Source organism: Vulpes vulpes, chromosome 8 (genome assembly GCF_048418805.1).
Source record: "Vulpes vulpes isolate BD-2025 chromosome 8, VulVul3, whole genome shotgun sequence".
Lineage (NCBI taxonomy): Eukaryota > Metazoa > Chordata > Mammalia > Carnivora > Canidae > Vulpes > Vulpes vulpes.
The window spans coordinates 33,532,552-33,559,828 of record NC_132787.1 but is presented as its reverse complement, the minus strand read 5'-3'; the positions used below and the strand labels follow the sequence as shown (position 1 = coordinate 33,559,828).

Below are 27,277 nucleotides of genomic sequence, written 5' to 3'. Positions count from 1 at the left end.
TGTTTGGTCCTACGAAAGCACTACTGTTATGAGTTTTGACATGTGCACCTAACCTTGGGAGGGAGACTCCCTCATCATAAGTGAAGTTGTTATAATACCTGAGATGACAGCAGTAGTAGCAGCACAAGTATGAAAAATCTCCACAATTCCTCCACATGAAAAGAGAGAGAAGTAGGTAGCAAAACCAAAAACCCACGGACAACATTCACAACAGAGCTAAGGAAAAAAATACCACAAAATCCAAAAAGGCATGAAAAACTACCAAGAGCTATGCATGAAGACCTGACTGGCATCAGCACTTCTGCAGGAGGAATCAGAAAGAAAAAAACAGGGCAATGAGAAGAACTAGAACAGGACAACACACAAGATAAGATTACAATGGAAAGCAGGGCAAACACATCAAAGACGTCAGCTGACTAGGAGGGGTTCGGGCCACTCTACAAATGAGTGAACACAATGAATTCATGGTTGGCACTGAAGGGACTAGTGCACTTTGAACCACTGTGAACTCTCAAAGCTGACATTCCAGGGTTCCCTTCCAGACAAAGCTGCCATACTGAGGATAAATTACTGAGAGTAGAAGGAAAAATGAGAATGATAGGCGTAAGAGAGATAAGGTACAGAAAAAAACGGGAGAAGGAAACAGTCAGGAAATGTCAGAAAGCAAGGTGCCATTTTTTAGAACACACACACCATGAGAGTTCTATCAAGTTACAAAAGTTATGATGAACACTGACTGCCTTTTTCCACAAGCTCAAGAAAAACAATTATACATGAAAATAAGACAGTAAAAGTATTAAGGGCAAATCTCATTTAAAAACCTGGTATTCAGGGATCCCTGGGTGGCGCAGCGGTTTGGCGCCTGCCTTTGGCCCAGGGCGGGATCCTGGAGACCCGGGATCGAATCCCACGTCGGGCTCCCGGTGCATGGAGCCTGCTTCTCCCTCTGCCTGTGTCTCTGCCTCTATCTCTCTGTGTGTGTGTGTGTGACTATCATAAATAAATAAAAATTTAAAAAATAAATAAATAAATAAATAAAATAAAATAAAATAAAATAAAAACCTGGTATTCAAAACAAAACCAAAAATAAAGAGAAGAGTAACATCCTGACAATTAAAATATGCCAGAAATGTATGGCTCTGGAATAAATAAAATTTATAACCTATTGCAAAATAATACTTTAACATAATACTAGCCATAAAAGAATAACACAAATTAACATTAAAAACCTCAAAACTGAGGTGACAGAGCTGAAGAATTAGAAGAATAAATCACTTCAGAAATGGAGTTTTAAGTAGAAATAACATAAGAATCAATAAACACAACAAATAAGGACACAAACTGAAAAGGAGGAATTTTTTTCTTTTTTTTGTGATTTTTTTCAGCTTTATTGAGAAATGACTGACCTACATCACTGTATCAAGTTGAAGGCATACAGCATGATGGTCTGATTTGCATATATTTTAAAATGATTACCACAATAGGTTCAGCTACTATTCAATATCATCTCATGTAGAAACTTAAAAAAAACCTTTTTTTTCCTTTGGGATGAGAATTCACGGGACTTATTCTCAAGAATTTCCCTGTATATCATACAGCAGTGTTAACTATAGTCATTATGCTGTACACTGCATCCCTAAGGAGGAATTTTTAAAAATCAAAAAGAAATAGAACACAAAATTTTTTAAAAATAAAAGGTATGAAAGACTAAGGACAGGACAGGGAGAAAACAGAATTATATTGGAGTAAGGAAATGACAAAATGTTAACTTAAATCCTCAAGAAGAATTAAGAAGTACCAGAAACAGTGAATTATGTAGGTTAATATAAAAGACTCCAGGGCAGCCCGGGTGGCTCAGCGGTTTAGCGCCGCCTTCGGCCCAGGGCCTGATCCTGGAGTCCCAGGATCGAGTCCCACGTCGGGCTCCCTGTATGGAGCCTGTTTCTCCCTCTGCCTGTGTCTCTGCCTCTCTCCCTCTCTGTGTCTCTCATGAATAAATAAATAAAATCTTAAAAAAAAAAAAAAAAAAGACTCCATATACAATGCTTTCTTCTTTTTTCTCTTTAACCCTTTTAAAACATGTAAGATCATATTAAGCAATGATTATAACATGATATTGGTTATAACAAATATAAACGACAATAATAGCAAAAAGGAAGGGAGAGGGAATGGAGATACACTAAATTAAATTTTATACTTTACAAAAGGAATTACCTCAGTACTATCATAAAGTAGATTTTGACAAAATGCATATTACAACCCTAGAATAATCACTAAAATTGTTTTATTCTCAAAAATATAGTTAAAAAATTGGAGGGCCTGGATGTTTCAATCAGTTAAGCTCCAGACTCTTGATTTTGGCTCAGGTCATGATCTCAGGGTTGTGATACAGAGCCCTGCGACAGGCTCTGTGCTGGGTGTAGGGCCTACTGAAGATTCTCTCTTCCTCTCCCTCTGCCCCTCCTTACCCTCTCTCCCTAAAATATATACATGTATTTAATATCTAATATATGAATAGCTGTACTATGTGTGTATATATATATCAATCAAAAAAGAAATTAAAATGACATACTAGAAAATATCTAAATACAAAAGGCAGAAAAGAACCAAAAAGAAAGATCCTAAAAAGAAACATCTTTTAAAAAACCCATCAAAATGTCAGATGTAAACCCAACCATATCATTAGTAACACTAAAGGTGAAGAAACACTTCAATCAAAGCAAAAGGTTGAACACCTTAAATATACACAGTTTTTTCTTTTCAAAAAAATACCTCTATGTATAGAGAAAGATCGTTAGACTGGGTAAAACAAAACAAGATTCAACTATATGCTGTCTACAAGAGACACATTTTATATTCACAGATAACTGGCTGAAAGTAAAAGGTTATAGCAAACACTAACCATTAAGAGAGATGGAGTGACTCAACCAGATAACATATACTTTAAGACAAAGATATACAAGTGGTAAAGAAGTACATTTTATAACGACAAAAATCCAAATCATGAGGAAGATAAACTATAAACATACACACACATAAAAAGAAAGCCTCAAACAAGTGAAGAAAAACCTGACAAATAAGAAAGCAAAAGACTGTTCAACATGAACAGTCCAAGATCTGAACATTCTACTCTCACAGAAGTACAGAACAATTACACAAAATGAGGTTGCCTAGCTGGCTTAGTTGATGCAGCATTCAATTCTTGATCCCGGGGTTTTAAGTTTGAGCCTCATGTTGGAGATAGAGATTACTTAAAAATAAAATCTTTAAAAAAAAAAAAAAAAGACCCACCAGACAGAAAATAAGGATATGGAAATCTGAGCATTATCCACTAATTTAAACTAAACTCTAAAGAAAATTCCCATCCAATAACAGGAGAACATAACATTTTTTAAAGTACACATGGAACTTACTCCAGGATAGACTGCATACTATGTCACAGAACAAATCTCAATTCATTTTAAAAGACTGAATAATCATATAAAGCATATTCTCTGAGAACTACAGAATTCATTAATAAATCAACAGTAACAAAATTTGAGAAATCCACAAATGAGAATTTTCTAAATTCTTCCTTAATGTCTTCTCAATAAGCAATGGGTCCAAGAAGAAATCACAAAAAATTATTTTAAATATATTCAGCTAAAAGGAAATGAAAACACAACATATAAAAAATTTATTTAAAAAATTTATGGGATACCACCAAAGCAGTGCTTAGGGTAAATTTTATAAATTTATCCCTAAAGTGCCTGTATTAGAAAAGAAGATAATCTCAAAACGTATCAAGCTTAATAAACTAGAAAAAAAATAAAACGCAAACTAAATGCAAAGCTAGCATAAGAAAAAAAATATTAGGGTGATGATCAATGAAATGTTAAAACACAAAAACAGTAGAGAAAAAAGTTCAGTAAAACTGAATGTGGATTCTATGAAAAGATCCAGAAAACAGACTATCCTTTAGCTTGGCTGGCCCCCCAAAAAAGAGAAAAGACATAAATTGGAAAATTAATAAAATCATGACTACAAGAGGGACATCACTATTGACCTTACAGAAATTAAAAGGATTATAAGGAGATCTGGTGAATAACTTTATGACAACTTAGACAAAATGGGACTATTCCTAGAAGAAAAAATTAACAAAAGTGATTCAAGAAGAAATAAAAAAAAAAAACCCTAAAGACCTAGAACAATTAAAGAAATTAATAATTTAAAATCTTCCCATAAAGAAATCCCCAGGTCCAGATAACTTCACTGATGATTTCTACTAAATAGTTACAGAAGAATTATTTATCCTACACTCTTCCAGAAAATAGAGAAAGAGGAACTTCCCACCTCATTCCATAAGATTAGTACTATACTGATACCAAGGGCAGACAAAGAATAAGAAAAATAAAACTACAGACCAGTAACTCTTATGACTAAAGATATAAAAATTCTCAACAGAATGTCAGCAAACTGAAACTAGTAACATCTAAAGAGGATTCTAAACTATGACCAAATGGGATTTACCTGAAGAATACAAGAGTGGTTTAACAACTAAAAATCATTAAAGAGATTTATCACGTTCACAAAATAAAAAACAAAATCACATGATCACCTCAATAGATGCAGAAAAAGCACCGGACAAAATATAATATCCAGTCATGGTATAAACTGTGAAGAAACTAGGAACAGAAGAAAACTTCTTAAACCTGATTAAGGTGTCTACAAAAAAAAAAAAAAAAAAAAAAAAACCATACTGCTAAGATCATGCTCAATGGCATAATAATTATTATAATTATTATTTATAATTATAATTATTATTAATGATTTTCCCCCAAAATCAGGAACAAGCAAGGATATCTTCTATTCAACATTGTAAGAGAGATCTAGTCAGCACGATCAAACAGGAATAGAAGGCTTCCAGACTGGAAAGGAAGAACTGTCATATTCACAGGTGCCATAATTCTAAAATATAGAAAATACTAAAGAAAAAAATACATACATATATACATTATATGGAAAAATTGCATTTCTACACACCAGCAATGAAAAAATACAGAAATTGATATGATCAACTAATATTTGACAAAAAAGTCAAGAATATTCAGTGGAGAAAAGATGGCCTCTTCAATAAATGGTGCACGGAAAATCAGATATTCACATGTAAAGAATGAAACTAGATCCCTATCTTACACCAATTAACTGAAAATGGATTAAAACCTTAAATCTAAGATACGATAAACATAAAACCCCTAGAAGAAGTGGTCAACAAAATGAAAAGGTACCCTGCAAGGTGGGAGAAAGTATTTGCAAACCATGCATTTGATAAGGGGTTAAAAAACAAATACACAAAGAGCTTATATAACAATATCAAAAACAAATAACCCAATTAAAAACTAGGCAAAAGACCTGAAAAGACATTTTCCAAAGAAGATATTCAGATGGTCAACAGGTATATGAAAAAATATTCAATTATCACTAGTCCTCAGAGAATCAGAAGCCAAAACCACAATGAGGTATCACTTCAAACCTGTTAGAATGGCTATCATCAAAAAGAGAGAACACATTGGGAATATAGTCAATGGTATTGTAATAGAATTGTATGGTGACAGATATTAGCTATACTTGGGGTAAGTGTAACGTAAGGTATAAACTTGTCAAGTGACATAACATTATAGTTATCAAGTATAAACTATACTTCAATTTAAAAAACAGGAAAGAAGATTCATCCACACCTAGAAGAAGCCAGAATGATGTCATATTGCCTGCACTGTAGGACTGTCTGACTCCCATCTAGAACTCAAGTGATGTTATTTGCTCTGTGACTGGATTATGGTCGTGGTCAGTGCCTAGAAAGCTGCCTGAATCTAGTAGGGCTTCCTATATATTTGATCAATGTCTCATGTGCTCCCCCTCAGGGATCTCTGCTTTGGATTCACCCAGACAGGGACTCCATAGACAGAATCTCAAATCTCCTATTCAAATGCAAAAACAGCCCTAAGCCATGCAGTGAAGAAAGGCAGAAATTTCCTCACGGGGACAAGAAAAATGATAAATCAGCTCAACCACAAGTCCCTCAGCAGACCTTTCCCTAGGGGTAGGCACTCATTTAAAAAAAAAAAAAAAAAAGACACAAGATAGCAAATACTGACAAGGATGTGGAAAAAGGGGAACCTTTGTGCACTGATGATGGGAATATAAATTGGTACAGCTACAACAGTATGGAATTTCCTCAAAAATTAAAAATAGAACCATATGATCCAGCAATTCCACCTGAGTAAATATCTAAAGGAAATGAAATTCACTTTGTCAAAGAATCATCCCATACCCCCATGTTCACTACGGTATTAGTTAAAGTAGCCAAGACATGGAAACAACCTAAGTTCCTGTGGACAAATGAATGTATAAAGAAAATGTGGTGTGTGTATGTGCAACAGAATACTATTCAGCTATAAAAAAAAAAAAAAGAAATCTTGTCATTTGCAACAAGGTAGATGGACCTTGAGGGCATTATATTAAGTGAAATAAATTAGAGAAAGACAAATACTCTATGATCTCATTTAGACATGGCATCTTTAAAGAGTAAATACACAAACTGAAATTAAAGCATTCACAACTCCATGATAAATACTGAATATCTGAGAAGAAATTTGACCTAAGAGTGTAAGATAGCATACAAAAATGTAGCATAAATTTAAGAGTTAAAACAATAAAACTCTTAGACGAATACATAGCTGTAAATCTTCATGACTTTGGATTAGGCAATGACACTATGGAAAATACTCGCTCTCATCAGTAAAGAAAAAATATAATTAATACAAGCAAAACATATTTTTAAATTTCAAAATGGATGAAAATTTTTTCTTATACTTAATGTAAAAAAATGATAAAAGATGCAGACATATACTGTGTGTGACAATGGAAATCATTAAAATCATCTCCAAAAAAAAAAAGCTTTAACATCTCTATGAATCCTACTTCTAGTAATTAATTCTCAGGATGTAATCAAAGATGCAGACTCATTCATAAGGCTCCCCTTCATTCCAACAATATTTATAGAAGTAAAAAATTACAACTTAAATGTTTTACAATAGGGCAGGATGATTGAAAACAGATACTGTTCAACATTCATATTATAGTATCTGTATCTTGCATTTATATTTAACACCGTAACTGCTGAATCCTACTCTTTCTTATACTGTCCATTTTTACTGTTTCTTTCTCTCTCCCTCTCCCCCTTTTCATAGACTTTTCCCCCTAGATTGAGTTTATATGCTCCTTTTATGTCTCTAGGAATCTGGAGAATTATACAACCTGTTTTACTCAATTTTAATTACCCTTATGTTTTTAAATCATATTTGATCCAAGTTAGGTAACTAGCAACTGCAAGAATAAGGCAGTATCTACTGATAGCCCCATGTATAAGTAAGATGTTAAGATGGTTTTACTCCTGCATGCTCTTCTTCCTCATCTAAGCATTTCACCATCATTTCTCATTTTTTACTGATAACACCTGATATTGACATAATTATTATACACTTTTTTATCTTCTATTTCAGAATATCTCATGGTCACATCAAATTTTAAAAGCACATTAACAGCAATTACTAGATTTAACTCCATGTTTAATACAATTTAATTATCTGCCTTCCTCACTCAAGCTCTACATTTTAATTTTGAAGCATATCAAATAACTTTTTCAGAAAGAGCAATGGAAAGAGTTTATTTTGATTCCTTGTATATCTTATGTCTTTCTGTTGCAGTAATGTAACACATGAACAACCCCTGCATCAACCTCCAGATCTTGCATCTTTTCTTCTATTTTTCTCATCTTTGCTTCTCTAAGTTGTGGGAGAATTTCTCAAGGTTAAATTCCATTTCACTTTTTTTTTAACTCATCTATCTAGCCCTCACTCCTTAAACTGTTTTAAACAATCATGCTCTTTATTATCACCATTTTTACTGATCTCAAATGTATTCATTCATACTACTTACTCTATTTGCATGTATATTATGTCCTCTTGAACTTTGATAATTTTTTTTCTCCTCTCTCTTACAGGAGATTACAAGAAGATATTTGCTCTGATTCCTTAATATGGGTCATTCATTTGTTTTCCCTGTTTTCTTGTATATCAGAGGGAAGCCTGTACTTTATTGGAAGTTGAAATCAATTCCGTTACAGTCTATAAATTCCTGGTCGAGGCTTTCAGATTAAGACTTTATTTACAATAAATTTTCAATTTGCAGTCAAATTGGAAATCAAATCACATTGGAAAGATTTAAGGCTAACAAGAATAGCATATTCTTTTTTTTTTTTTTTTCATGTTTCTGGTAGCACCAAGAATTCTGTTAATACCATGAGTCTGCTTATTCTCTGACACCACTGTGCTCATTCACAGCCAGCTTTAACTATACCTCTGCTCATTGTATAACATACTTAATCATGTCAAGTATGGTTGCCATAATATATGTATCCTTCAGTACCAGGTATGTTTCCCAGAAGTGCTAATAGAATCCAGATGAGGCCGACCTTTCACCCTAGCCCACCCCTCCTCCTCCTCATAACCCTCTCCTCTAGCCATCACCTCTGAAGAGTTGTGGTTATTATTGTTTATCTGGGTAAATCTCTTCAACTTGTTTCTTTGGGAAGCAGATTCTTCACAAGCTCAGTAGGTGATGAATCAAGTCAATCTGCCTAGGTCAGAGGGGTTTCCTGAAACCCAAACCCTGGCAAAAGGTATGGTTAATCTCACAACAGCTCAGTCAGACTGGGACATTCTTCAATCTTGAACCCTGCAGAAATTCTTCAAGGTTTCTGGTATGTTGTTGTTATCTTTGCCTAAGTCTCTGGCACTGATGCAAAATTTGCCTATGTCTATAGTTCATGGCTTTAATAACCATTAACTTGATAATGACTATAAATCTGTATCTCCCTGTGAAACTGCTCTGCTGAGCTACAGGCTCATATATCCAAAGCTCTCCAGACTTCATAACCATAGTTTTCTTTAAGCAACTCAACTGCAAGTAAGTCCAAAGCTGAACTCAACTTCGTCCTCTTCCTACATTAAAGAAAAGAAAGAAAAAAGTTAAGAAAAAACAATCTATCCTACTTTTCTAAATCCATCTCAAATGAATGGCACTTTAATCTAACCAGCCACTCAAAGCAGAAAAAAGAGTCATCATAGATATATCTTCAGAAAGTTACAGGTAGTTTATTAGGATTGGAGCATAATGGGCAATCCTAAAGGGAAGAAATGTGAGAACATTTTTCTAAAATGAGATAAAGGAATTAGATCATTTAAGTCGCAATGAAGAGTTTGTACTTCACCGGAGAATAATGATGACTTACTGGAAGATTCAAGAGAGTGAACTAAATACAAATTATCTTCAAACCATATTTTTTCCTTTTTTTTAAAGATTTATTTGACAGAGAGCGCACGCATAAGCAGGGTGAGCAGCAGATGGAAACGGAGAAGGAGGCTCTTCAATGAGCAGAGAACCCAAAGCAGGGCTTGATATCAGGACCGTGGGACCATGACCCAAGCCAAAGACACTCAACCCACTGAGCCACCCAAGGGCCCTTCAAACCATTTTCTATACAACTATCAAATTGGGATTTCTAAAAGGTAAATCCAGCCAGGTCAGTTTGCTACTTGAAAATCTCCAATGACTCCTACTTTTCAGGATAAAATTCAAATGCCTATCTTAGAATACTAGACCCACATGATCTGCCTCCTATTCATCCTCCTAGACTTGCCTCCAACCATTCCCCCACATTTCCTACTGCAGATGAGTAACACTGACAAAACAAAGTGTTCTTTAATAACTTAAAAACCTGAGCCTAGTCATTAGGAATTATTTTCCACAGAGAGTTTTTATTGTTCCCCCAAGATGTTAAAAGCTTATTATTTTTCTTTAGTGTCTGTGAAGGCAGGTTAAAACAGCATATTTACACCCTTGATACCTACTTTAAAATCAGTTAACTCTATGTGTTCCTGTTTCTTTTTTTTTTACTATTCAAATTCAATTTGCCAACATAAAACACCCAGTGCTCATCCCATCAATGTGCCCTCCTTAGTGCCCATCACCCAGTTACCCCATACCCCCACCTTCCTCCCCTTCTGGAGCCCTTTGTTTCCCAGAGTTAGGAGTCTCTCATGGTTTGTCTTCCTCTCTAATTTTTCCCCATTTTTCCTCCTTTCCCTCGTAGTCCCTTTCACTATTTCTTTTTTTTTTAAGATTTTATTTATTCATTCATCAGAAAGAGAGAGAGAGAGAGAGAGAGAGAGAGAGGCAGAAACACAAGCAGAGGGAGAAGCAGAAGGAGAAACAGGCTCCATGCCGGGAGCCCGACATGGGACTTGATCCCGGGTCTCCAGGATCACATCCTGGGCTGAAGGCGGCGGTAAACCGCTGAGCCACCAGGGCTGCCCTTTCACTATTTCTTATATTCCATGTATGAGTGAAACCATATGATAACTGTCTTTCTCCAATTGACTTATTTCACTCAGCATAACACCCTCCAGTTCCATCCACGTCTAAGTAAATGGTAGGTATTCGTCCCTTCTGATGGCTGAATAATATTCCATTGTGTTTATATACCACATCATCTTTATCCATTCATCTGTCGAAGGACATCACGGCTCCTTCCACAGTTTGGCTATTGTGGACATTACACCTATGAACATTGGGGTGTAGGTGTCCCGTTGTTTCACTACATCTGTATCTTTGGGGTAAATACCTAGTAATGCAATTGCTGGGCCATAGGGTTTGTGCTCCTGATTCTGAACTCTATTTTATTTCATTGGTCTCTATCCTTAGATTTAATATACCTCATTATTTTAATTACTCTAACTTTATGGTAAATCTTGAAATCAAGTTGAAAGATGTCATACATTTTTTTACCTTCATAAAATCAATTGAAGTATTTTACTAGGTTCTAGGCATTCCCATACCAATTTTAGATTCAATTTGTCATATAAAAAAGTATGCATGCGCACACATTCAAAAACTCCTTTGGAATTTTTGTTGAGACTGTTGAATCTCTAGATCAATTTAGGGAGAAATGCTACCTTAACAATACAGCTGACACTTGACAATGCAGGGTTTAAGGGCACTGATCCCCAAAGCAGTGGAAAACCCACACATAACTTTTAACTCCCCAAAAACTTAACTACCAATAAAAAAGCCTACTATTGATGAGATACATTACTGATAACATAAAGAGCCAATTTACAAATGCTTTGTATATTATATATTATATTCTTACAATAAAGTAAGCTAGAAAAAGAAAATGTTACTCAGAAAATCATAAGGAAGACAAAATATACTTATTGTACTGCATTTATCAAAAATCTACAAGTATTTTTTAAGTAAGCATGGAGCCCAACACAGGGCTTGAACTCACAACTTGACATCAAGACCTGAGCTGAGATCAAGAGTCAGATGTTTAACCAAATGAGCCACTCAGATGCCCTTTGATAATTTTTTTCTTAAAAAATAAACATTGCAGTCCTCCCAATGTTGCAATTGGAGATGAAAGAACTATACATTTTACATCTCACAAAGCATATAACAATCTTAAAGGTAATATACCTTCTGCAGTGACAGTGTTTAGGAGTATTAATGTATATTAGGAAACGTATGTAAGACCCTTGTGTTATCTGTGTCCAAAAGCAACTGACACTTAAAACCACATTTCAAGGCTTATACGGGGATGCCTGGGTGGCTCAGCAGTTGAATGTCTGCCTTCGGCTCAGGGCATGATCCCGGAGTCCCAGAATCAAGTCCCATATCGGGCTCCCTGCATGAAGCCTGCTTCTCCCTCTGCCTATGTCTCTGCCTCTCCCAGTGTCTCTCATGAATAAATAAATAACATCTTTAAAAAAGAAAAAGAAAAGAAAGAAAAGAAAAGAAAAGAAAAGAAAAGAAAAGAAAAGAAAAGAAAAGAAAAGAAAAGAAAAGAAAAAGAAAGAAAAAAGAAAGAATGTCTCTTCATTAGCTATGTCTCTGCCTCTCCCAGTGTCTCTCATGAATAAATAAATAACATCTTTAAAAAAGAAAAAGAAAAGAAAGAAAAGAAAAGAAAAGAAAAGAAAAGAAAAGAAAAGAAAAGAAAAGAAAAGAAAAGAAAAGAAAAGAAAAAGAAAGAAAGAAAGAAAGAAAGAAAGAAAGAAAGAAAGAAAGAAAGACTGATCTGTAGTATTTTTTTCCTTGTACTTCCTTGTCTGGCTTTCCTATCAGGGTAATATAAGCTCATAAAATATGTGTTTCCTCTTCTATTTTGTGTAAGATTCTAAGAAGGGTTGGTTGGTATCAATTCTTTTTCAAGTGCTTGGTAGAGTTCACCTGTGAACCAGTCTGGTCCTAGACTTCTGTTTGTTGCAGGTTTTGAATTACTCCTTATAAGTAATTCAATCTCCTTATAAGTAATTGGTGTATTCAGATTTCCTATTTCTTTATGATTCAGTCTTAACAGGTCATATGTTTCTAGGAACTTAGCCATTTCTTTTAGGTTGTTCAATTTGTTGGTGTATACTTGTTCATAGTAGTATCTTCTGATCCTTTGTATTTGTGTGGTACCAGCTGTAATGTCTCCTCTTTCATTTCTGATTTTATTTCAGTCTTCTTTTTTCTTAAGTCTAGCTAAAGGTTTGTCTATTTTGTTCTTCTCTCCAAAAAGTACTCTTGATTAGACAGATTTTTTTTCTATTGTTTTTATAGTCTCTATTTCATGAATTTCCACTCTGATTCTTTGGTATTTCCTTCTTTCTGGCAACTCTGGGCTTAGTCTGTTCTTCTTTATCTAGTTCTTTGAGGTATAAATTTAGGTTGTTTGAGACCTTTTGTTTCTTAATGTAGGCATTTATTTCTATTAACTTCCCTCTTAGAACTGCTTTTGTTGTATCCCATAAGTGATGGAATATTGCATTTTTATTTTCATTTGTCTCAGTTATTTCTTTATTTCCCCTTTGATTTCTTCCTTGACCTACAGATTATTCAGAAGATCTTGTTTTATCACTGTATGTCTGTAAATTTTCCTATTTTTGTATTAAGGAATAACTAACATACATTATATTAATTTCAGGTGTACAATATAAGCATTTGATATCTGTATATATTTCAAAATGATCATTACAGTAAGTCTAGTTAACATCCATCACCATAGAGTATTTTTCATATAAAGAGAACATTTAAGATTTATTCTTAATAACTTTCAAGTATGCAATACAGTGTTATTAACTATAATTGCCATGCTGTACGTTACATCCCCCTGACTTATTTATTTTATAATTAAACTTTCTACCTTTTCCTTTTGACTCCCTTTTCACTCATCCCTGCCTCTGGCAACCATCATTCTGTTCTCTGTGTCTATGAGCCTGGTGGTTTTGCAGGGTTTTTTGTTTTTTGCTTTTGTTTTAGATTCTACATACAAGTGAGTTCAGTATTTGTCTTTCTCTAACTTCTTTCACTTAGTCTAATGCCCTTAAGGTCCATCCATGTTCTTTCAGGTGGTAAGATTTCATTCTTTCTTATAACTGAATAATATTTTTTTTTGGAGTTCACATTTTTTTAATCCATTCATCTATCAAAGGACACTTAGGTTGTTTTCATTAGCTATTATAAATAATGCTGCAAAGAGCATGGGGGTACACATGTATTTTTAAGTCAGTGTTTCTGTTTTCTTCAGATACCCAAAAGTAGAAATGCCGGATCACACAGTAGTTCTGTTTTGTTTTGTTTTTTGAGGAACCTCCATATTGTTTTCCACAGTGGCTGTGGCAGTTTACATTCTCACCAATACGGCCAAGAGTTCCCTTTTCTCCACTCCTTGCCAACACTTACTTCTTTTGTTTTTTTTAAGATTTTTTATTTATTTATTCAGAGAGAAAGAGAGAGAGAGAGAGAGAGAGAGGCAGAGACACGGGCAGAGAGAGGAGCAGGCTCCATGCAGGAAGCTGCTGTGCCATGGGGTCTGCCCCCAACACTTATTTCTTGTCTTTTTCAAAACAGCCATTCTAACAGGTATAAGATGATAATTTTCCACTTTTCTTCTTGTACCTGATTTCTTCTTTCATACCACTGTGATCAGAAAAAAATGCCTGATATGATTTCAATCTTCTTAAATTTATTAAGACTTGTCTGTGGACTAACATATGATCTATGCTGGAGAATATTTCATATGCACTGGAGAAAAATGTGTGTTCTAGTAATATTGGATGGAGTGGAGTGTTTTTAAATGTCTCTTAAGTCTACCTGGCCTAACAGGTAATTTAAGGCCAGTGTTTCCTTACTGATTTTCTGCCTATGTGATCTATTTGTTGTTTAAAGTGGGGTATTGAAGCCCCCTATTATTGTTGCATTACTTTCTATGTCTCTCTTCAAATCTGTTAATACTGGCTTTACATTATTTAGGCACTCTGATGTTGAGTGTATGAATATTTACAAAATTATAGCCTCTTGTTGGACTACCCTCATTATCATTACATAATAAATATTTGTCTCTTGTTACAGTCTGTGGCTAAAGTGTATTTTGTGTGATTTGAGTATAGTTACCCCTGCTTTCTTTGGGTTTCCATTCACATGTATCTTTTCATCCCTTCACTTTCAGAGTGTGCATTCTCTTTAAAGCTAAAGGGAGTCTCTTGTAGGCAGGCAGAAACTAGTGAGTCTTGTGTTTTTATCCATTCTGCCAGTCAATGTGTTTTCATTAAAGAATTTAGTCCATTTCTATATTAAGTAGTTATTGAGACATATAGACTTAAATACTGCCATTTAGTTCATTGTTTTCTGGCTGTTTTGTATTCCATTTGTTTCTTTGTTCTTCTCTTGCTCTCTTATTTTGTGATCTGAATTTCTGTTGTAGTATGCTTAGATTCTTATTAAACTTTTCTGTACATACAGATTTTTTTTGGCTTTTGGTTATTACCAAGAGGCTTACGTAAGACATCAATCCCAGCAGGATTCAGCACAGAGGAAATAGAGTCACCCATGGCCCAATATTTCCCTGTAGGAAATCTATTTCCCTGAAAGCAGCCTGAGGTCAGGTTTCTAATTTAGCAGACATCCAGGGGCTGTGAGCAATCCTCCCAGGAGATGAGGGAAATCTTCAGATACCATGTCTGCCCTTTCTGTCTACCCCACCCCAAATTTCCACTACCTCCACACAATTAATTTATACATATACCTGATGCACCAGGTTTATAGATGCCACCTAAAGGAAGGGCCTCTGTATCACCTGTCTCTGAAAGCCTATGGGGCTTGCATTCCTAAATTGCACAGGACTATAGCAATGAAGTAGTTCTTAATGGGTAAAACAGCAACATCTTCAGTGGCTGTATACCTGGGTCCAGTGCAGAGGGAGCAGGCAAAAATGTCAATCTCTAAGTCTCTCCCTGGAAGGCCCCTAAATACATACTTTCCCAGCTACCACAGGAGAGATCCAGCTTCCAATCAACCTGCATCTAGGTGCTCCTCCCCTTTAGAACATTTGACAAATCTTGGCACACCCTCAACTACTGGGAGCCACTAAGAATAAAGAAGGCAGTTTGGGCAATCACAAAAGTTTGAGTGACAACCAAGAACTCAGGCCAGGCTGCTGAAAAAGTTCATCCCCTACAGAAAACCATTCCATCAAGACTGAGAAAGGAATTTTTTTATCTAATGTGTAGAAACCAATACAGAGTCAAGAAAAATGAAAAAACAGAACATGTTCCAAACAAAAGAGCAAGATAAAACTCCACAAATAGATCTTAGTGAAACAAAGATACATGATTTACCTGATAAAGAGTTCAAAATAACAGTTATAAAGATGCTTACCAAGGTGAGCAGAATAATGCATGAACAAAGTGAGAATTTCAAAAAAAGAGACAGAAAATACAGGAAAGTACCAACAAAAATCAGAGACCTAAAGAATACAATAACTAAACTGAAAAATTCAATAGAGAGGTTCAACAGACTAGATCAAGGGGAAGAAAGTATCAGCAAATTCAGACGGGGCAAAAGAATTCATCTAAAGAAGCAGAAAGAAAAAAGAATAAAAATGAAGACAGCTTAAGGGACTTTTAGGAGACCATCAAGTGGACCCCCACAGGCATGATAAGGGTCCCAGAAGGAGAAGATAAAGCAAAAGTTTTGCAGAAAATTTACGGAAAGAAAATGTCCTACCCTGGGGAAAAAAACAGACATCCAGATACAGGAAGCCCATAAACTTTCAAATAAGGTGAATCCCCCAAAAAATCCATACCAAGACACATTATAATTTAATTGCCAAAAGTTAAAAACAAAAAGTATCTTAAAAGCAACAAGAAGAAAAAGAACTTGATTCACACAAGGGAAACCCCTTAAGACCATGAGCCTAAAAAAAAAAAAAGACCATGAGCCTATTTTTCAGCAGAAACTTTGGAGGCTAGAAGGGGTGGCAAGATATAATCAAAGTGCAGAGGTGGGAGGGTGGTAGCTGCCAACCAAGAATACTCTACCCACCATGAATGGAAAGAGAAATAAACAATTTTCTAGACAAGGAAAAACTGAAGGAGTTACCACTGTCAGACTAACCTTACAAGAAATGTTCAGGGGACTTCCCCAAGCTGAAACAAGAGTGCTAATAAGAAAGCATGAAAGTATACTGGTAAAAAAGTAAATCTATGGTTAAATTCAGAATACTCTAATTTTGTAATACTGGTGGGTAAATCACTTATAAATCTTATGAAATTTAAAAAATAATAGTAAAATGACTATAATGTGTTAATGGATAAACAAGGTAAAAAGATTTAAATTGTGACATCAGAAACAATAAATGTGGGAGGGACAGTAAAAACTATAAAGCTTAAGATGCATTAGAAATTGTTATTAGGGACACCTGGGTGGCTCAGTTGTTAAGCATCTGCCTTCAGCTCAGGTCATGGTCCAGGGGTCCTGGGATCAAGTCCCACATCAGGCTCCCTGCATGGAGCCTGCTTCTCCCTCTGCCTGTGTCTCTGCCTCTCTCATGAATAAATGAATAAAATATTTTTTAAAAATTATTATTAGCTTAAAATACTGTTATAAATGTAAGATGTTCTTTATAATAACCTTAAATGGGATTTTTACCTTGACTGTTGTGTTTCTAACATTTACAGGAAATTAATTTTCCTGGATTTTTAGAAAGTGGTGTTAAAGGTAGTTTTTCTAACTTTACAGAATTCACTCTTCTGTTGTTTTCATGTAATGTTAAACAATATGGTGGCATCCTGAGAACTCTCAGCTGTTTCTCTGCCTATCCTTATCTGAATCTTCTCTTTTCTTCCTCTTTTGATCCTCTAATTTCCCCTGTTCTGCTCAATTTTGATGCTACTATTGTATTCAATTGTGTTTCTACTCACTGCAGTAACCCTGTACTGATAGAGAACTCTAGCAGCTCCATTTCAAGAATTCTTTGGAGCCAGATTGCTGTAACCTGTCTTTACCATGAACATACCGTACTTGTCTGATACTAGAGTGGGCAACCCCCGCCCCCACTACCTCATTTCAGCTGCTACTCTTAATATAGTCCACCACATTGTCTACTAAATAGTTTAGGCTATTTTGGAGGCCTGCTTTTATGTTCTATAAAATACCTCACTCAACTCTCTCTGCTTACTCTTGCACAAATAGTAATACTAGGTCTCGTGGCTGTTAGTGGTCTGCTCTTACCTGCTCTTATTTCTGGATGCCTGAGGTTAGTTTTATGGTATGTTTTTGGATTTGCTATCTAGTTTCATTAGTTTTTGTGTAAGTATTCTGAGGACGTCAAAAAAACAATGACATGGCCAGATTTACCTCCTACCATCCCTCTTAAAGCCAAAACTGAAGTTCAAACAAAGCAATTATGTTTTTATATTCATTATATACTTCTCTTGACTTATTTCTACTTATTTGTAAACCATCTTGTTGTAAGTCATTTCATCCTTTTTTAAAACAAAGCAAAAAAAAAATTACTCCAACTCCATAATTACAAAAACTTTATTTTAATAAATTATTTAAATCTTTCATGATTTTCAGTACTTCTAAATGCTTCCTGATTCAAAGTTCAGATAACTCACAAATGTTTACACTTGGGAAAAAATTCCTTCAACAACCTAAGGCTCTCTGTTTCTGCTGAAATCTTAAGAATGAGACCACTAGAAACCAAAATAATCATTCAAACACAAGAACATAAATAGACAGTATCCTTAAAATTCTGCACAAGATCTGACTAGAAATTTCTATGTTTAGATATCATAACTTTGTCTTCCTTGAATACCGGTATGCCACATGCATTCAGATTTTTTCCTAGTCCTGGGGTCAGCAAACTAGAGCCCACTGACTTAGCATGTTTTGTAAATAAAGCTTTACAAAACACAGCTTTCCCCTTCCCTTATATATTATCTGCAGCTGCTTTCACACCACAACAGCAGAAGTAAGTAGTTGCAACAGAGATCATATGACCGACAAAGCCAAAAATATTTACCATCTGGCCCTTTCCTAGTCTACAGATGTATCAAATGAGCTTCCCTGAGCAGCACCTGGGGGCTCTATGGATAATTCTGAGTAGTAGGACTGTTGTGCTGGGTGTCCAGCACAATGCAGGATGTTTAGCATCTCTCATCTCCCATAAGCTAAAACTAAAATGCCAGCAGCACTCCCAGTCCTTGTTAACCAAAATTTCCCCACTCTGGGAGAGAGCAGAAATACTATTCCTGTTTGAGAATCACTGAAGAACTAAATTAGCTCAGAATAAAAAGAAAATACAGTTTGTAAATTCTAATTCCTACCAAGATAGATGAAAATGTAGTTACCTTCTTTTAAGAACAAGCTAAAAGTCTATTCTTCTTCCTCTTTGACACTCAGCCAACAAAAACGTTAATTTCTTCTTAATAAAACTAGGCTTTATAATTTGATAATGATATCAAAACATCATGATGTTTACTTAAAGCTTAAAAATAAATTTATGAGGCAATCTTACCGATTTGTTCCATCCAGATTTGATTTGTGGATGAAATTGAGTTTTGCATCTGCCCAGTAAAGCTTCTGTTCCTCATAATCCAAAGTCAGTCCATTTGGCCAGTAAATTTCAGTGTTTATTATAACGAAGCGACTTGAACCATCCATTCCAGCACGTTCTATCTTTGGTACTTCTCCCCAGTCTGTCCAGTACATGAACCTAAAAACCAGATAAACAAATAAACCCATGATTTAACCAGGTTAACAGCCAAGTACTTTATAATTCTCATTATTAGATAAAAGAAGGCTCTCTCAGGAACACTAAAACTGAAACCATTAGAAAGCATCAAAATTGTAATAATCTACCTTTTGTCACCACCATGGTAATAACTGATTCAGGCACGCATCATTAAGCATGCAAAAAACTATGTGATCAAAGTTTACTGAGAAAAATGGTATTTACACTGTGTAAATGTACCTCCCCACAGATTATTTATTAAGGACAAAGGAGAAAATGGTAATTTTAGAGAAAATAAACTTGGTGAACACTATCTTAAGCAAATCATCTAAGTTAACATAAATGACAGGTACCAAACTGATGTCATGTATGTGATGCACAAACCATATTTTGTGCAGATTCTTTTACATCGTATTCCTGCCAAAAAATGCGTAACCTAAACAAAATTATGAGGAAATGGAGAAAACCAAATTGAGGAACATTCTAGAAATCAATTGATCTTTGTAAATATCAACAATAACAAAAGTCAAAGGAAGGCCAAGAAACAATCAAGATTAGAGAGGAATAAAGAGATATTGACAAGTACATAAAATGCATGATTTGGACTGAGCAGTTGAGGGAAATGCTATGAAGACATTATAGGGAAACCTAGCAAAATATGAGAGACTAACATAAACAGAAATGTACTGATGTTAATTTCCTAAATATGATCATTGAACTGTGGTTAGGGTATATAAGATCTCATTGACCATTTTTGCTTCTATTCTACAAGTTTGAAATTTTTTTTCAAAATAAAAAAATTGAGGTTCATTATTAATAGTCTTATCCCAGAGGTAAAAACAAAATTTTCCTTATTAAAGGTAAAATTCTTAATGTGTCATATTTCTTGGAGTAGGCTCCATGCCCAGTGTGCATCCCAACGCAGGGCTCAAACTCACAACCATGAGATCAAGACCTGAGTCAAGATCAAGAGGTGGATGCTTTGCTTAACTGACTGAACCAAACAGGCACCCCTAAAGGCATATTTTTTTTAAAGGTAATGAGAGTGCTATGAACTAGATATGATGTACTCAATAAATGTGTTCAAACACAATTGAAATTCAGGTATAAATTTTACTCAAATATTGGTGGAATGGTAATACTAAAATGATTCCACTTGAACAAGCAGGTATTTGATTCACATCAACTGCTTACTCAATGAAATTATATGAAGAAACTATCAGGGAGGGAATAATACACTTCCTAAACACAAGGCATTGTGCTAATGATTATTATCTCCCTTAAGCCTTATAGCAGTGTTATGAAACATTTTTTGTCCATCACTGTATTTTCGATGAAAAAACTCAAAAAGTTAGCATACTGTTCAAAGTCACAGAGCTAATAAGGATAATACTAGCCAGAACAAGGAGCAGGGGAATAAGATTTATGTAAGATAAAACTAGATTAAAAAAAAACCAAGCCAAACAATTTTAGATCATGTTAAAATTTTTTTGGTTTTTATTCTGAGAGCAACATAAAGACACCTGAAGACTTTTAATTAAGATTAGACATAAAATGACTGGCTTTGTGAGGTGTAGGGGGAATGGGGCAGCTAAGGAGGAGGAAACTAGCTGCAGTGTAGAAAAAGACTAGAGGAAAACTAAAAAGAATACAGAGAAGATCTTCTCTAAAACCAAAGAGAAAATAGGATAAGACGGTCAAAAATGAGTAGACTCTGAAAATTGATCAAACAACAAAATGAGAAGCATTTATTCAAGAAAATCTACTAAATCTAAGGAGGAAATGTGATAGTCCAGCCTGAAGTTACTTGTACCACCATCCATGCTGCTAGCTTTATGGCACAAAAGTTCTACCCTGAGCAGACATGGCAGACCCTAAAGATTGACAGGTATGTGGCCCTGCAAGTGGATGCTGACTTTATTTGAAGTAATGGAAAAATCTATGTCCAGGAATGTTGTCAATAACAGGAGTGCTCTCCACTGCAAACAATCAGAAAGTGCTATTATCCCAAATAATACTGACCCAAAAAAGTATAAATGTAATATAGGTAAATTTTACTTTAATTTTTTTAAGAGATAAAATACTTTCTTTACTAGATACTTCACAAAAGAACATACATGAATAGTCAACTGGCACATAAGAAGATGCTCAATTTCATCAATCATCAGGGAAATGCACATTAAAATCACAGTAACAAAAAAATTAAAAAATAAAACCATAGTAACATACTAACTCCACTCACTAGAATGGCTAACATTTAAAAAAAAAAAGCCTAACAATACTAAGTGTTGGTGATGACAAGCAACTGGAACTTCCTTACAGCACTAGTATAATCACTTTGGAAAACAGTCTGGCAGTTCCTTATAAAGGTAAACGTATATTTAACTCTATTAATCAGCAATTTCACTTTTAGGGATTTATCCAAGAGAAATAAAAACATATCCACTCAACAACTGTACATGCAAGTTCACAGCTTTATTCATAACAGCTAAAAACTAGAAACAACACAAATATCCATTAATAGGATGATATACAAACTCTGGTATAATTGTAATACTACTTAGCAATACAAAAAAAGCAACTAATCTTATATTCAACAAGGATGAATTTTTAAAATCAAGATGAACAAAAGAAGCCAGACTCAAAAGAGTACCTACTTCATGACTCTATTATATGAAGTTCTAGATTCAGCAAAACTAATCTATAGTGATAGAAATCAGTAGTTACAAGGGTAGAAACAGAGGTTGACTTAAAAGAGGCTAAGCTTTCTGGAGTGAGATGATGGAGTAATAGTAGATATACATTTATCAAAACATCAAACTATAAAATATAATAAAATGCATTTTCTGCATATAAATTATGTATCAATAAAGTTGCCTACAACACAAACAAGAAACAAGAAACTATAATTAAAAGCTAATTCAAAATTATCTTCTTTTCTGTAGAAGCCTTCCCTAGCTTGCCCAGAGGTATCCCTTCTGGGTGCTCCTGAAGCATGTTTCACTGTGCTATAGAACTTATCACACTTTGTATATAAATTATGAAGAACTCATATGGACTGAAGATAAGCAATTTGTATACTATCAAGATGGATACAGCAATAAGTGGTGGTGTCTACTTTGTATAATATAGTTTAGGTAGGTCTCACAACTGTCATTAACCTAAGTAAGCATAAAACTTATAAGTAAGAATTTGGTATCTAGTTTATTGTGAAATAAAAAGTTAATTAGCTCAACAAGAATTTTAGGAACAAAATTATTTACATGCCACTGTTTATCAAAGCTAATAAACAACTCTCACATTATTTAATAGTTAAAAATAGGTCACGTTACTTCAAGGATAAAGGCTTCAAATACAACAAGGGATACGGAGACATTTGTCAAGATGAGAATCTGAAAAAAATATAGAATTTGGAGGCACCTGGGTGGCTCCATGGTGGAGCGTCTGCCTTTGGCTCAGGTTGTGATCCCAGGATCCTGGGATTGAGTCCCGCATCAAGCTCCCCACGAGGAGCCGACTTTTCCCTCCGCCTATGTCTCTGCCTTTCTCTCTCTGTCGCTCATGAATAAATAAATAAAATCTTTAAAAAAAAATTTTAATCTAGAATTTTAAAGTGAATCTTGTGGATATTTTCATTTGTTCAAATATTTAAAATGCAAAATAATAAATTTCATCTATAAATACTAAAATTTCCATGTTATTTGATTAACATTTAAATTAAAAATTCATTACAAATTTAATATAGGAAGGGAAAGAGACACAGAAAGAAAACACAAAAGTATTTTATAAATTGCCAAGATATTATTCAATTTCTAAAAAAAAAAAAAAAATGTATTAAGCACCTATTAGGAGCCAAGCATCATCCTTGATATAATACCCAAAAATAAGCAAGGCAAACAACTGCCCCTGTGAAACCTGATCTAGACAAGGAGTGATAAATGTAGCATGAGATGTATGAACACGGTGTTAAGAGAGTGCGAGGAAGTGATACTCAGTCAAGCTAGTAAATGTTAAGAGTTGTCAATAAAAGCTTACCAGAGGAACAATCCTTTTATTTAGGGAGCTGCCAAAATGAGAAACAGCATTCTAGGAAGAAGATAAAGCATATGCAAAAGACATCAGAATTCATGACACATTCAAGACCAGCACAAAGATCAGCAGAGCTGCATCATATATCTGGCAAAAAAAGAAGTCCCACAGAAGAGACCGATTCTGCTGTGAAAAGAAGCCTGAAGTACATAACCTATAGGTAGTGAGAATGTACTTAAGACTGTAGGCAGAAAAGTAAGTTAAGTGGTTAAGATTATCCTGTTAATCACGGGTAATAACACAGGGTTTGACTAGAGGGGAAGAAATTAGAGAAAGAAAATTAAAGCACAAAACTTCTGATATATTCCAGATGAGAACTAATGAAGACAAATGCTGAAAGATGGATCGTAAGAGAAGAATCATTAATGAGAGAGTAGGATGGCTCTTGAGTTGGCAAATGTGAATGAGCCCATATTGGCGTCATTCAACAAAATATGGAATCTAAACAGAGTTTAAGGGGCAACATGGTGACTTCAGATAAAGATGAAATGAGTATCTTTATCTCATTGTTTTTCCTTCTACATCCAAAGAACCAGTCAATAGAGTAAAAGAAAAATTAGTGTAAAAGTTAAAGGAAAGTAGGATAGGAAAGGCAAATAAAGTTAAAAGGATGTTAATAGTTAAAAAAAAAAAAAGAAAGAAAGAAAGTTGTGGACTATAGTAACAAGGTAAAAGAAACTGCAATAAAAACCTGCATAAGAAACCAAACCAGCCCCCAGTAAGAGTCATGCCACATTTAAAGAACACATGACAGATATAAGGTGAAATTTTATAAACAGTGGAAAAAAATTCTGACGTTAATGAAAGTGAAAAGAAAAGATAGCAAGCAAAATTCATACATTCTTCCTCTTCCTATCCCTGAACCAGTTTCATCTTACTTTGGTTAGGATACTGGGCTTTTAAGTGAAGAGGAAGTTGGAGAATTCAAGGTATCTGCTTCCTGATAGAACTACAAAGAAAAAAAGAACTGTGAAGAAGTCTGCTATAATTCCATGCTTCCTCTCTATTTATTTGTGTTGGTATTATATTTGAAATAATAAGTGATGATTAATAAGATAATGAAAGCATTTTAGTGGATTTGTTTTTAAAGAAAATGTACAGTAACCAGATGAAAAAGATTCTACTATTGCGGGACAAGAAAGAACATGGAGATGGCTATATTAAATAGAATCTTTGCTGTGACAATATCCATCATAACGGAATTCTACATGTATAAACTAGCAATCCCGGAGACAGTTAGATTGCTAAGAATGATCCTTAAACGCCCACCCTAAGACTAATTTTTAAAAGCTGCTGGACCTAATACAGAGAATATATTTAATTCAGAAATAACACTGGTATAGTATACCACTACTAAAAGATAAAGCTTATAAGCCTGGGAATAAGTAACATACTAAATTAATTTGACTCCCTACTATTATCAAAGAAAACGCTAGCTATAGTACAAGCATACTGTGTTAGATCGCATTTTGCGGATACTATGCCTTTTACAAACTGAAGGTTTGTGACAACACTGCATCAAGAACATCTATTGGAACCATTTTCCAACAGCATCTGCTCATTTCATGTTTGTCACATTTTAGCAATTCTCCCAGTATTTCAACTTCCCATCATTATTATATTTGTTATGGTGATCTATGATCAGTGATTATGAGTGACTCAAAGTTCAAATGATGGTTAGCATTTTTTAGCAATAAAGTATTTTTTAAATTAAGGTATATACACGGTTGGTTTAAACATAACACTACTGCACACTTAATAGACTACGGGATAATGTAAATATTAACCTTATATGCACTGGGAAAACAAAAAGTTCACTTGACTCACTTCATTATGATACTCACTTTATTGCTGTGGTCTGGAACCCCCAATATCTCCAAGTTATGCACTTTCCCAAATTGCTGTTATCTACAATTCTCTTTCTGAACAAATCATAGGTTTTTTGAACTCCTCTAAGTATAATAAAGATGATTTATTAACTGTCTAGAATGTCTCTCTCCTCCTCCTATACTCTGATAAATATCCTGATTCTTCAGAAGAGTTCAAATGTCACCGTAACTTGAAGCATTTCATGACTCTCTCAAGCACACTCTTCTCTGTACATTTCAAACACATAGATTACTAAGTCTGTTTATACATTTCCCATCCCTCTGTATTCCAGGTTCCTGTTTTATATATTATTGTATCCTCTATCCTAAAACAATCTAATATAATGCCAAGTGTATTTACAGTCAGCATTCAAATGCTTAATAATGGTCTGCACTTACCTGCTCTTGGGCCATTCTGTTATTATTACAGAGTATATCCTTAAAAAATAAAGGCAGAATTTTATTTTAATGAATATCATTATTCTTCTTCTATGCTCCAGTTACAAGCTGTTTTCTTGAATGTATAATGGCACGAGAGTCTGGCACATAGTGTTCCTACTTACTAAAAGCTATTACCCATTTCCATACCTTGTCTCCCCTGGAAAACGACTGCTTAGCTAGAAAACATCAACCTGAAATAACTCCCCAAATGGAATGGACTACTCTCTCCTTTGTTCCCCACTGTACAGATTTCTATAGCAATACTTAGAAAGCTTTACTGCAACAATATTTCCCTAAATTTAAACCTGGTTTATACCTAATAAATCTACATAATTAGTCTATTCTATACACGTTTTGCTATTAGGTCACCTCTGAGGATATACTAGGATATCCCACCACCCAAAGCTAAAAGCTATACATAGACAGGTTCACTGCCTTTTTTTAATGGTCTGGTGGAGAGAATTTATTTTTTCAAGATAAAATTATTTCGGTCATGCCTGTAATTACTGCCTGATATATTACAGGAATCTATAAATCAGTTTTTGAGGAAAATCCTTCCCTCACCATTAAATATTCCCTCAATTCACCTTTCAAGCTCATCTTACCTGCTTTTACTAAATTGCACTTTGTCCTGATACAGCAGGGACAAATGCCAAAGAAATCATTACTGCGGGCATTACAAGGGTGTTGCTCATTACATTATATAGCAGCTTTTTTATGAGGACTAACGGGAGTAGAACTCAGTTTCATTATCAGGAGTAAAGATGGTTTCTCAGAGAATGACATCTACCTAAAGAACATTAATTCTTACAATTAGTATTTTCTTTTTTAGATTGGCTTAGATTTTTCCTTGGGCCCATTCCAGTTACAAAGTTTATAGTTCTCCTGTCTATTTCTTTTATATCTATACCATCATACCTCATTCACTCTTTTCAACACTAAAAAGGGGGGAAAATAGAAACAATATACAGGGGATCCCTGGGTGGCTCAGCGGTTTAGCCTTTGGCCCAGGGCGCAGTCCTGGAGTCCGGGGACCGAGTTCCACGTTGGGCTCCCGGCATGGGGCCTGCTTCTCCCTCCTCCTGTGTCTCTGCCTCTCTCTCTCTCTCTCTCTCTATCATAAATAAAATAAATCTTAAAAAAAAACAATATGCAAATCATGGCAAAGATATCCACAGATCATATGATTATGCACTCACAAAATGTCTGCCATGGGTACCTGGCATTTTAGGAGGCCACCTAGTACCTAATCTACTTCTTATATTCCTAATCTTCCTATGTTTAAAGAAGCCTCTACTTCATGAGGCAGAGGCACTTCCTGAAACTAAAGAAACAGAAAGCACCAGATATTTACTTTCTAAATCTCCCCTGCAATTGGGACAGGGGCATAAGACTTGGGTTTTGCCTGTCAGACAAACCAAGAAAAAGAGAAAGTGGAGGCAGAAGAGAAAGAAGCAACAGCAGCAGCAGCAAGGACTACAAGCAATCCATGCTGGTAAGGTTGAGGGCAATAGCAAAGGCTAATTAAATCCAGTTTGAATTAATTCACCCTTTTTTAATCCAGTTTTGCAAGAAAGCACTAGAAGCAACTTTAGGAGTGTCTGTTGTCAAAAAAAAAAAAAAAAAAGGAGTGTCTGTTGTCTCGGGATCCCTGGGTGGCTCAGTGGTTTAGCGCCTGCCTTTGGCCCAGGGCATGATCCTGGAGTCCTGGAATCCA

At 34.9% G+C, this 27,277-nt stretch overlaps 1 protein-coding gene across 1 annotated transcript in view; it reads right to left on the bottom strand.

The window, feature by feature from the left end:
* The window catches only part of LRP6 (LDL receptor related protein 6), a 161,863-nt gene that overhangs the window by 75,928 nt on the left and 58,658 nt on the right, over positions 1 to 27,277 (bottom strand). Inside the window, exon 3 of the mRNA XM_072766022.1 lies at positions 18,947 to 19,144. Within this exon, the coding sequence (XP_072622123.1) occupies positions 18,947 to 19,144 (198 nt within the window). The remainder of the gene's footprint in view (positions 1 to 18,946; positions 19,145 to 27,277) is intronic.